This window comes from Mus pahari, chromosome 17, assembly GCF_900095145.1.
Source record: "Mus pahari chromosome 17, PAHARI_EIJ_v1.1, whole genome shotgun sequence".
NCBI lineage: Eukaryota > Metazoa > Chordata > Mammalia > Rodentia > Muridae > Mus > Mus pahari.
In genome coordinates, this window is record NC_034606.1 from 65062633 (window position 1) to 65074829 (window position 12197).

The 12197-nt window shown below is 44.3% G+C and overlaps 1 protein-coding gene across 4 annotated transcripts in view; it reads right to left on the reverse strand.

Moving 5' to 3' along the window:
- The window catches only part of Tfcp2 (transcription factor CP2), a 42405-nt gene extending 30427 nt beyond the window's left edge, over window positions 1-11978 (reverse strand). For 2 of the 4 annotated variants that reach the window (XR_003842386.1, XM_021216592.2), the window contains exon 1: window positions 11319-11778. Coding sequence is in view for 3 of the 4 variants with exons in the window: in XM_021216592.2 (XP_021072251.1) it covers window positions 11319-11440 (122 nt within the window). In the remaining variant the exon portion in view is untranslated. Of the gene's footprint in view, window positions 1-11318; window positions 11779-11907 lie in introns of those variants that run through there. The other 2 variants (XM_029531060.1, XM_029531061.1) reach the window with 2 other exon arrangements.
- Window positions 11979-12197: the final 219 nt, after the last annotated feature.

Here is a 12197-nt window from a genome sequence, read left to right on the forward strand (position 1 = left end):
AAAAAAAAAAAATGAGAGTACAGAGGGAAACTGGCAGAGGTCTTGTCAAGGACCCTAAGGACAAGGTGCTGAGTGCATGGAGCTCGTGGTCTTACATGCTAACCTGGTCATGCACTTGAAGCTTTCTATGAGAAAAATCACAACCAGGTGTGGTGGGATATACAAGCTGAGAATGCCAACACAGGAGAGGCAGAGATCTACAGAGGCAGGCAGATCACAGTGAGTTCCAAACCAGCCATGATTATGCAGTGAGACCCTGACTCAAAAAACAAAATAAAAAACAGTCCACCTCAAAGCAACAAAACAAAGCAAAAAAACCCCTTGAAGTAAGGAGACAGTACTGAGGGGTTTTTGTTTACTTGCGTTTAAAAAGATATTTATTTATCCTGTATGCATGTGCAACTGATGTATGCCTGGAGCTCTCACACCAAAAAAGGATTCCACCGTCATGGAAGTTATAGGGATTTGTAAGCAGCTCAGTGTGTGTGCCAAGAACCTAACCTGGGCCCTTTGAAATAACAGCAGGTGCTCTGAACCACCAAGCCACTCCTGTTTGTGTTAGTTTTTAAGACTGTTTGTTAGGTAGCCAGTGCTGGCCTTTATCTAGAGATCTTCCTATCTTCACCCCCTACTTTCAATCCAGAGTGCTGGGATGACAAATGTGTGCCACTATGCCTAGCTCAAGGTGTGTGTGCACTGGGAGGAGGGTATTCCTTCTGTGTGTGTGTGTGTGTGTGTGTGTGTATGTGTGTGCGCACTGGGAGGAGGGTATTCCCTCTGTGTGAGTGTGTGTATGAGGCGTGTGTGCACTGGGAGGAGGGTATTCCCTCTGTGTGACTGTGTGTGTGTGTGTGTGTGTGTGTGTGTGTGTGTGTGTGTGTGAGAGAGAGAGAGAGAGAGAGAGAGAGAGTGTGTGTGAGTGTGTGTGTATGAGGTATGTGCACTGGGAGGGGTATTCCCCCTACAAAAAACCCGAGAAGGTCAGAGATCCAGCTTTATCACTCTCAACCATATTCCCTTGAGACAGGACTTCACACTGAACCAGAGCCAGGCTGGTGGCTACATCCTGTCTCCATCCCTCACAGAACTGGAGCTGTGACACATAGCCATGCCTGGCTTATTTGGAAAAGAAACAGCTGGGGATATTAGCTCCACAGATTTGCAGAACCATGGGAGAAAAACAACAAAAGAAAAACGCCAGATTTACATATGTGGGCTTTAATAGTACACTAGCAATCTCCACTCTCAGGACACTGAGGCTGCTGCAGGTAAAGACAGACCTCCTTCACAGCTGGAGTTGACCCTAAGCCAGAGATCCTCTTGTCCCCATCACCAAGTGCTATGGAGACATGGAAGGTGCTCTCCCTGTCCGCAGGTCCATAACTGAGCATTCTGTCCCAATGGGTGCAGTTAAGAGTAGAGAGCAGCTGGGTGTGGTGGCGCACACCCTTAATCCCAGCACTCGGGAGGCAGAGGCAGGCAGATTTCTGAGTTCGAGGCCAGCCTGGTCTACAAAGTGAGTTCCAGGACAGCTAGGGCTACACAGAGAAACCCTGTCTCGAAAAAACCAAAGAGTAGAGAGCAGCGAGGCTGGAGAGAACACTCAGCAGTTAACAGCACTTACTACTTGGTACCTCGTGGTGTGGCTCACAACCATCTGTAACTCGTGTTCAGGGGACCCAACACCCTCTTCTGGCCTCCACAGGCACCAGGCACACACATGGTACATGCATACATGCAGACAAACACTCATACATACGTTTAAAAAAAGAAAGAAAGAAAAATAATGGAGAAAGCCAGGTGTGATGGCAGACACCTGTAATCCCAGCGCCAGGGAATCTTGAGTTCAAAGTCAGTGTGGGCTATCTGAGAAACAAGAAAATCTACCCTTCCTAGGTCATGCCAGTCAGGGAGAAATACTCGGTTCCTGGAGACAATATTAAACCAGACACTATTTCTATAAAATTCAGAAACAATGTTGGGCATTGAAAGACTTCACTGTGACATCATCCTCAAACATCATCTCTGCTGGCTTCTTTGAAAAATTAGTGACAATTACCAGGAATCAAGGTAAATTGGATTTTGACATAGCAACAGCTCAACACTCATTAACGTAGGTACTCTCCTCAAATCTCAGTGTCTAGGGAGGCTAAGCTACAGATCCCAGTCACAGTAGCATGTGGCATTCCACTTAACCCTCCATGACTAAGCACAGATCTGTCATTTAAGGTTGAGATTCTAAAATTACTCAAAGCAGTACATACCCCAGATATGTCTACATTCATAGGAGGTTTCTTTCGTTAAGTTACATTGGCACACAGACTGCACATATGAGGGATGGAGGACAGCTTTCTGGAGTCTGTTCTCTCCATATATCATGTGGTTTTCCAGGAATGGAACTTGGGTCATCAGATTTAGCAGCAAGTGCCTTTATTAAACTACTGAGACATCCTACCAGTCCCTCAAATATTTCACAATCTAAAATTATTATTATTATTATTAGCTATTCTGTATTTCTTTACTGTTGGAGAAAAAAAAAAATTCAGTTCTAGAGATGGAGACTTAAAAGATCCTCAGTAAATACACACAAGGCCCCTGCTTATTATTCTTAAAGAAAATGCATTAAAAAAGAACCAATGGAAGTATAAAACCAGTGTACTGGTTAGGTCAATTTGATACAAGCTAGAGTCATCCATTTTCTTAATTAGTGGGGGAGAGTCCAGCTCACTGTAGACAGTGCCATCCCTGGGCCGGTGGTCCTGGATTCTACATAAAAGCAGGCTGAGCAAGCCATGGGAGCAAGTCATTAAGCAGTATCCCTCCATGGCCTCTGCTGCCTCCAGGTCCCTGCTCTGATTAGCATAAGCTAAATGAACCCTTTCTTCCTCAAGTTGCTTTGGTCATGGTGTTCCATCACACAGCAACAGTATCCCTAACTAGGGCACCCAGTCCTTGTCACACACTCATACACATGACAGGAAAGTAGAAGGATGAGTTGGGAAGAGAAAGGATCAGTGGGGGCAGAGTAATGCAGGATAAAAGTTATCAGGAGGAGCATGTCATACAAAACCCAGTGTCATGTATAATTCACATGTGCTGGTGCAATGAGAAAGCCTGCTCTTTCTCAAGGGGAAGCTGACTACAAGTTAGAAAACCCATTCTGAAGACTTGGTAGTTTCTCCAATGAGTCAGGAAGCATTCTACTGCATCAAATTGTTTCATTTATTGAGTTCATTTCAATGAAGGGATCTGAAGGACTGACTTCTCTGTGCTTAGTGTGTATTACTGACGAGACTTGATATTTCTGCTTCAATTCTGCAGAACCAATGCAATATACATTGTTCTGAATTTGGCACATCAATTTTTTTAGGAGGAATGGTTGTTTGGGGGGTATTGACATTTTTTGTTTGTTTGTTTGTTTGTTTGTTTTTAAGACAGAGTCTCTCTACACAGCCCTGGATGTCCAGAACTCACTCTATAGACCAGGCTGACTTTGAACTCGCAAAGATCCACCTGCTTTTGCTTTCTGAGTGATAGGATTAAAGGTGTTCACCACCATGCCCAGCCAATTTGGCGTGTCTTTAACTAAACATAAAGGTATAGAAAGCTCATTTGGTAAAAGGATAAGCTGAATGCTGGAGATGCAGATTAATTGGTACAGTACTTGCCTAGCATACTTAAGACCCAGCACATGACCTGCATCCCAGCATAAACCAGGCCTAGCAGATTGGCCCTTTAATCCTATACTTGAGAGGTAAAGGCAGGAAGATCAGACCTAGTAATATGGCTCAGTAGATAAAAGTACTTGCCACCAAACACGCCACACAAATAGACAAATGGATGATCCCAAGCCACACAGTAAGCTCATGGCCACACATGGATACAAGAAACCCTATCATGAAATACAGAGAAACCCTGTCTCGAAAAAAAAAAAAAAATCCCATGGCTGTGAAGTCCAGAGTGTGAGAGAAGCACGAGAGGGACATTAACCAGCACACTACGGAGGCTGCTGGCCAGAGGCTGCTGCACGCATGCTCTGTGGACATTGAACTCAGGACCTTCAGAAGAGCAGTCAGTGTTCTTAACTGCTGAGCCATCTCACCAGCCCTAAAACTATTTTTCTTTTCTTTTCTTTCTTTTTTTTTTTTTTTTTTGTTTTGGCTGTCCTGGAACTCACTTTGTAGACCAGGCTAGCCTCGAACTCAGAAATCCGCCTGCCTCTGCCTCCCAAGTGCTGGGATTAAAGGCGTGTGCCACCACTGCCAGGCTGGGAAACCTTGTCTTACAAAAGCAAACACATCAATATTTAATAAGTAACATAAGCTGAATTGTTATGTTATGAGATGGTTATGTGTTTTAATTCCTTAAACTTTTAAAAATATACCGTGTTCCGTGTTCTCTCTCTTTCTCTCTCTCTCTCTCTCTCTCTCTCTCTCTCTCTCTCTCTCTCTCTCTCTGCATGCGCACCTGCACATACATATACCTTAGTATCTTCCATTGTATATTCATTCACTACCACTATTAGGTTTTGTTGGGAGCAAAGAACTTTGTAGAAGCTTACCTGCTACCTGCTATCTTAATAAATAACAAAATATTCCTACAACATAGTGGTTTAGGAAATAATTTACAGCTAGGTGGCGGTAGCGTGTGTCTTTAATCCCAGAACCAAGTGGATCTCTGAGTTCAAGGCAGCCTGGTATACAGAGGGAGTTCCAGTCCAGCCAAGGCTACACAGAGAAACCCTGTCTCAATTCCCACCCCACACCCATAAGAAAAAAAAAAAATCAGAAAGAACACTGATAAATGGCTTAATGATGCAATTCAAAAAGCTAGAAGAACAAGAACAAATACAAACCCAGCTGATGGCAAGAAATAATCAAGTAAAAAACAAAACAAAACCAGAAACAAAGAAAACAATCCAAAGAATCAATAAATCTTAGAGCTATTTTCTTTGGGAAGATAAATTCTACAGACCCTAAGCACAGTTAATGAAAGAAATAGAGGACTTAAGTTAACAGCGTCAGAAATGAACAGGGAAACACTACAATAGACAGCATAGAAATTTAGAATACTGCACATGAGTGTTTTTAAAACTCGCACTCAGTCTGCACAGAGTCACCCATACCTTTAATCCCAGCACCAAGGAGGTAAAGGTAGGCAGCTCTCTGAGTTTGAAGCCAGCCTGGTCTATAGAGTGAGTTAGAGGACAGCCAAGACTATTACATAGAAAAACCCTGGCTCAAAAAGCTAAACAAGCAAACAAACAAATAAAGCTTGTAGTCCAATTAAGCAGTAAAACATAAAAGAAGTGGATTTCTAGACTCAAACTACCAAAAGGAAAACAAGAAGTCAACAACCTAAACAGACCCACAACAAATATGGGGTCTGAAATAGTAATAAAAAACCTTCCAGCTAAAAAAGAAAAGGCATTTGGGACCAGATTCACAGCAGAATTCTACCAGGAAGACTAGCTGTAGCTAACTATTAAGAACAAAGAAAGAAACAGAGCATTCCCAGACTCCTGCTGTATCAATCTAACACCGACACCAGGGACAGGGACAGACACAGGAACAACAACAAAGAAAACTACAGGCCAATATCCCTGATGAACAAAGACTCAAAAATACACAATAAAATACTTCCAAACAGAATATAGACAAACATAAAAAAATTATACACTATGATCAAAATGGCTTTATCCCTGAAATTCAGGGATGGTTCAACATATACACGTCAATGCAATAAACTACATTAATGGCCTAAAGACAAAAAACAAAACAAAACAAAACAAAACAAAACACGATTATCTCAATAGAAGTCGAAAAAGCCTTTTATAAAATCCAGCATACCTTGATGATAAAAGTCCTAGAAATGTAGGGCTAGAGGGGCCATGCCGCAACACAATAAAAGCTATATACAAGAAACCCACAGCCTACCGCATCCTCAATCAGTGGCTCCCAACCTTCCTGACACTGCTCCTCATGCTGTGCTGACCCCTAGCCATAAGCTTATTTTGATGCTGCTTCACAACTGTAATGTTGCTACTGCTGTAGGTCTTAACGTAAGTATCTGATATTGGGGTTGCGACCCACAGGTTGAGAACTGCTGTCGCCCATGGAAGTCAGGACAGGACAGACACCCACTATTCTGTTCCTTTTCAGCTCTGCGTTGTAAGCACTAGCTGGAGCCATAAGGCAGGACGTCATCCACACATCCCTGTCTGCAGGAGCCCAAAAGTCTACCAGAAAACTTCTAGAAACACAAACAAATTCAGGAAGGTGGCAGGGTACAGAACCAACTTGTGCAAATCAATGGCTTTCTATACACCAACAATAAATATACAGAGAAGGAGATCTGGACATACTCCCAATTCACAACAGATTCAAAGAAAACAAAGTATCTAGAAATAAACCTAACCAAGAAATGCAGGACCACACCAGTGAAAACTTTAAACCTCTGAAGGGATAAACAATGGAGAGACATCCCATGCTCATGGATTGGGAATCAACACTATGAAAATGACAGTGTGCACATTCAATGTGAGCCCAATCAAAATCCCCATAGCTCACTCTTTACATAAACGGAGAAAAACTATCCTAAAATTCATATGCAACCTCAGCCAAAACAATCCAGAACAAACTGAACAGTGCGCTGGGGGTGTGTGTGTGTGTGTGTGTATGTGTTACCACTCCAGATCTAAGATACAGTCCAAGGCCACGGGAATAAAACCAACGTGGCACTGACACAAAGCAGACACACATACCAACAGAGCAGAACTGAAGACCCAAGCACAAGCAAACATGACATCAGCTACTTAATGTTGCCAGTGAGGCTAAAGACATATGTGGAGAAAAGAAAGCATTGTCATGGAGTTGGGAGAACGGGTTGTTCATAGGCAGAATGATACCAGACCTTTCACAAAAACCAACTCCAACTGGATCGAACCCTAACCCTGAAACACTGAAACTGCCAGAAAAAATAGTAAGCTGGGCGTGGTGGCACACACCTTTAATCCCTGCACTCGGGAGGCAGAGGCAGGCGAATTTCTGAGTTCGAGGCCAGCCTGGTCTACAGAGTGAGTTCCAGGACAACCAGGACTACCCAGAGAAACCCTGTCTCGAAAAAAATCAAAAATAAATAAATAAATAAATAAAGTAAGGACAAGTGGAAGTTGGGACTTTGTAAAACTAAGAAGTGTGTGCACAGTGACAGACAATCACCTGGGCTGGAGAGAAGGCCCATGTATAAGAACACTGGTTGTCCTGAGTTTAATTCCCTGATCCCACATGGTGGCTCACAATCATCTGCAACCCCAGTCCTAGGGGATATTACACCTTCTGACTTCCATGAGGAAAACATCTGGCATCAACCTCTGGCCTCCACATACATGTGCATGAACACCCTTCCTACACACATACCACACACACATGAACATACATGAGCACACATGAGTACAAGCACCCAGAGACATACACACACACACACACACACACACACACACACACACACACTGACCATATAGTTGATAGAATGCTTGCCTAACATTCACAAAGCGCTGGGCTTGGTCCCTAGTACCACATAGCCTGGATGTGGTGACACAGGCCTGTACTGTAATCCCAGCATTTGGCAGAGGCAGGTGGAGTTCTATGAGCGAGACCAGCCTGGTCTACAAAGAAACCCTGTCAAGAAGAAGAAAGAAGAAAGAAGAAAGAAGAAAGAAGAAAGAAGAAAGAAGAAAGAAGAAAGAAGAAAGAAGAAAGAAGAAAGAAGAAAGAAGAAAGAAGAAAGAAGAAGAAGAAGAAGAAGAAGAAGAACAACAACAACAACAACAAAACAACAAGACAAAAATAAAAAAAAATAAAAAAAACAACCAAAAAACAAAATGAGAAGTTGGAGGTCATCCTGAGCTACTCAGTTGGAAGCTAGCCTGGGTTACCTGAGATACCCAGATAACAACAACAACAACAACAACAACAAACCCCTGACCAAGTCAGATATAAATTTATTTCCAGACAACTTCTATGGTATCAGAAGTTCAATGAAAGGAGTATGAATCTGCCAAGGCTCACCTTGAAACATGCGGAGCCTAAGTTCATTCTCTCAGCTTATGTGCACACCTTACAGGATCAGCTCTTGCCAGACTACCAAAGCCATTCAAACACTGCCACCTGATGGCATCACCAGTGGTGTCATCATTAGGCACCTCAGTAGGAGAGACAACATATCCATATTCATGGAGTTTGAAAGTTAAATATTCCAGGGACTGGTGGTTTTGATAGCCAACAGGAATCTGCATTTGTTTTCTAGTAACTACAAGACCCTAATTTAGTTTGTTATAGTGTTGCACCTTAGAACTTCTTTTTAGGTTAAAAAGGCCCACAGGTTCATGATTGTTTTGTCTTCTTTATCTTGCATTTAAGTTTTCTTCTTTGCCCATGCACATAAATACTGCTTTTAAAAAAGATACAGGAAGTTACAGATGAGGTATCTTTGGTAAAGAAGATTAAAGAGAAAACATGTTTAGATGAGAAAGGACATCTCATGTGTGCATATGTGCACGTGTGTGAAGGCAGAAGGGGGTGTCCTGCTCTACTACTGTCTTACTTACCCTTTGAGACAGGGTCTTCTCACTGAACCATTTCCCCAGATAGGCATGCTAGGCCATGAACCATGAGGATCCTAGGGTAAAAAGTACACGGGGCATCTACTGTGGAGTAAGGCATGCATGGGGCAGCCATTCCTGGTTTTTTCATGGGGTTGCTGGGATTCAAATGCAGATGTTCTTGTTCAGTATGTGCTTATAAGGCAGGTCCCCTGGGAATCTCCCCAGACCTAAAAAGGGATTTTATTTAGTTAGGGTTTTTTTTTGGTTTTGTTTTGGTTGGTTGGTTGGGTTTTTTGGTTTTTTTTGTTTTTTTTTTTTTTTTTTTTTGGAGACACAGTTTCTCTGTGTAAGCCCTGGCTGTCCTGCAACTCACTCTGTAGACCAGACTGACCTCAAACTCAAGAGTCACACCTGCCTTTGCCTCCTGAGTGCTGAGATTAAAGACACGTGTCACCATCACTGGCAAAACATTTCAGATCATAGTTTGGTCCTAAGGATTTTTCAAAATATAAAAAATAGAAATAGAAAAGTCAGGACACAATCAAGCTTAAGNACATCACAAAAAGTCTGATTAACTTATTAAAAAAAAAAAAAAAAAGACTGTATAAAAGATAAGCCTCGGAGATTTTGTGTGTGCGCGCACGCATGTATGCATGTATGCTATACTGGCTGTATTGCTGTGTGGTTTCCCTCTACTCCAGAGCTCCAAAGATGTCTCCAAGCTTGAGCTTTCTCATGCTCTCCTTAGGTTGGACAGGTTGAGACTTCTGCTCCCTGAATACTAGGGTCTGCATCACTATCCAACACTAAAGTAGTTCTAGAAAACAGACTTTTAGCCTTAAAAGTCTCAAAGGAAGCCGGGCGTGGTGGCGCACGCCTTTAATCCCAGCACTCGGGAGGCAGAGGCAGGCGGATTTCTGAGTTCGAGGCCAGCCTGGTCTACAAAGTGAGTTCCAGGACAGCCAGGGCTATACAGAGAAACCCTGTCTCGAAAAACCAAAAAAAAAAAAAAAAAAAAAAAAGTCTCAAAGGGGGAAATTACAACAGGAGAGAAAGACAATAAAACGTATAGGAAAATGGGAAGGAGAAACGTGTGGCTAAAGAATCGATTAGTTGATGATTTAAGGTCCTTGCCACCAAGACTGAGAGTCTGAGTTCTATCCTAGAATCCACACAGTGGAAGGACAAAAATCAGTTCCTGAAAGCTGCCCCTTGACCTCCACAAAAGCCATGGCCCGCACACGTGTATGCACGCACACACACATAAATGGGAGGGGAAAATTCCAACACAAGTAACTATATTTTGTGTGAAGACTACCAACAAAGAAATAAAATTCCTTTATCAAGAGAAGAAAGCTAAAACAGCAATGATCCACATTTAGAACCCAAGCCTATGTTACCTCAAACATAGACGTCCTACTTAATCAGATATTTTCTGCCAATCACCAAAACAAGGCTAAATTTTTTATTACAATTAAAAAACATCTTAATTTCTGAAACTTTTGGGATCTAAGAGTAATCTCATGCATGATCCACGACCTGTTATAAGGTTTCTTAAAAATTCTGTCAAGTACAACTTCAGGCACCTTCAAAAACACTAAATATAGTTACTGTAAAGACAGTTATCCCTTTGAGAAGCCTGAACCCCACTCTCAGGTATACCTTTCTTTCCTGAACACACCTCATTTTGCCTTAGACCCTATGGATGTTGAAGACCTTTAAATAAACTTCAACTCTGTTTCATAGTAACTTATCCTGAACTCTTTTTCTGTGTCAAAAACTCAGCTTTAGGCTGGGCTGTGGTGATGCACACCTTTGATCTCAGTGCTTGGGAAGTGGAGGCAGGCATATCTCTGAGTTCAAGGCCAACCTAGGCTACAGAGTTCCAGAAGAGATAGGGCTACATAGAGAAACCCTGTCTTGAAATAAATAAATAAATAAATAAAATTCCAGCTTTACCTAAGCTGTGATTCCTGAGAGGAAGAAAACTCCTCCAGCTGTTCCAGCAGTGTGGGGCAGTGTTTCCCACCCATCTTCCCTAACAAAAGGCTATTTCTGCCTGATGCATAGGTGTTTAGGAACACCTATTTTTTTTTTTTTTTAGGCAGAATCTCAAGTAGCCCATGCTGGACTTAATATGTAGCCAAGCATGGTCTTGAACTCCTAATCCCCCCACTTGCTGAGTGCCAGGGTGCTGGTATTTCAGTTGTGCACTAGTACACTTGTCTTCCTTTGTCAGTTTTTAGACATTCTCAGCTCAAGTTTCCAAAGACAGAAACCCTGGAAGAGAACCTTAAAACAAGTCTGTTGTAAGAGGCAGCTGTCAGTGGACTTCTTGCCCAAAGTCTCCCATCTCTTCCCAACAAGTAGTCAACCTTGAGCCTCAGTTCCCAGCTGCGCGACTACCTTAGATATCCCTCAACTGCCCCTTCTTCACATGAATCCAGACATACCCACGTATACATATACAGTGTACAAGTCTGCTACACCATCTGGATGCAAGGGCCCTACAGAGTTGACTCTTCCTAGAGTCTTTCCAGTCCTCCCATACCACTACTACTCAAACCAATGGTGGAGGGGAGAGGGTGTAAGGAGCGGGGAGTCTGCCCACCACGCTGCAGGCTGTTTTCTTAAACTGTACAGCCGCCCTCCCACCTTTCAAGATCCTGCCTTTGTAATTAAGAAGGTAAGGTCTGGGAGGCATCTCACTCACCTCATACTATAAGCACCAGCACCCAGTTCCTGGCCAATGCCAGACAGGCTAGCATCAAAGTCCTGCACCAGCCCCGACTCGATCACTTCGTCGGCTAGCGGCAGCTTCAGAGCCCAGGCCATCCCGGCTCCTTCCCTGCCCCAGCAGGCGCCGGCTCCTGTATGTACAAAGGCGCGGAGCGTAACTCTACCCGGCACAGACAGCACAGTGGAAGTCAGCTACAAACCCAGCTCCTCGCGCAGCGCCCCAAGCCGGACCTACGGGCTGCACCCTGGCTACTCCTCGGGTGCCCCGGTGACAGGAATCCCTCCCGTTCGGCTCTCGGGGTCGTGAGGCGCCGGGTCCCGCCGGAGCTCAGCCGCACTCGGGCTCTCTGAAGCCCACCGGTCGGTCGCTCAGCGTCCTCCGAGCAGCCTCAAAGCGGAGACGCGCAGCACGCCGGCGGCTTGGAGCGTCCCCCTCCGCCCCCTTCCCTGGAAAGCTCCTCCCTCCGGGCATCCGCACTTTCCCTCAGGCTTCGCTTCCGGTCAGCCAGATAACTTCCGGTCACCGATTCTTCCCGCCCCCCTACTCCGCCCTCAGCACAAACCCAGGGTTCCGCGGAGCGGTCCCCACGCCCTCCTTAGCCACCACGACCGACTGGAAGCGCGGACAGCGAAAGTCCGGCGCAGACTGGAAGCGCAAACCCGCCCCAGCGCCAACCAATCAGGACGTCCGCTACGGCCCTGGAGTGACGTCAACATCCAGCTACCAATGAAGAGGAGACTGGCTCTGCCTCCGTAGCGGTGATAGGCTTCGATGCGAAGGCTCCCGCCCCCGAAGTAGTGGGCGGGCTCAGTGCTTAGGTGTGAAGCGGTGTCGCAGGCTCCGGGTCCTGAC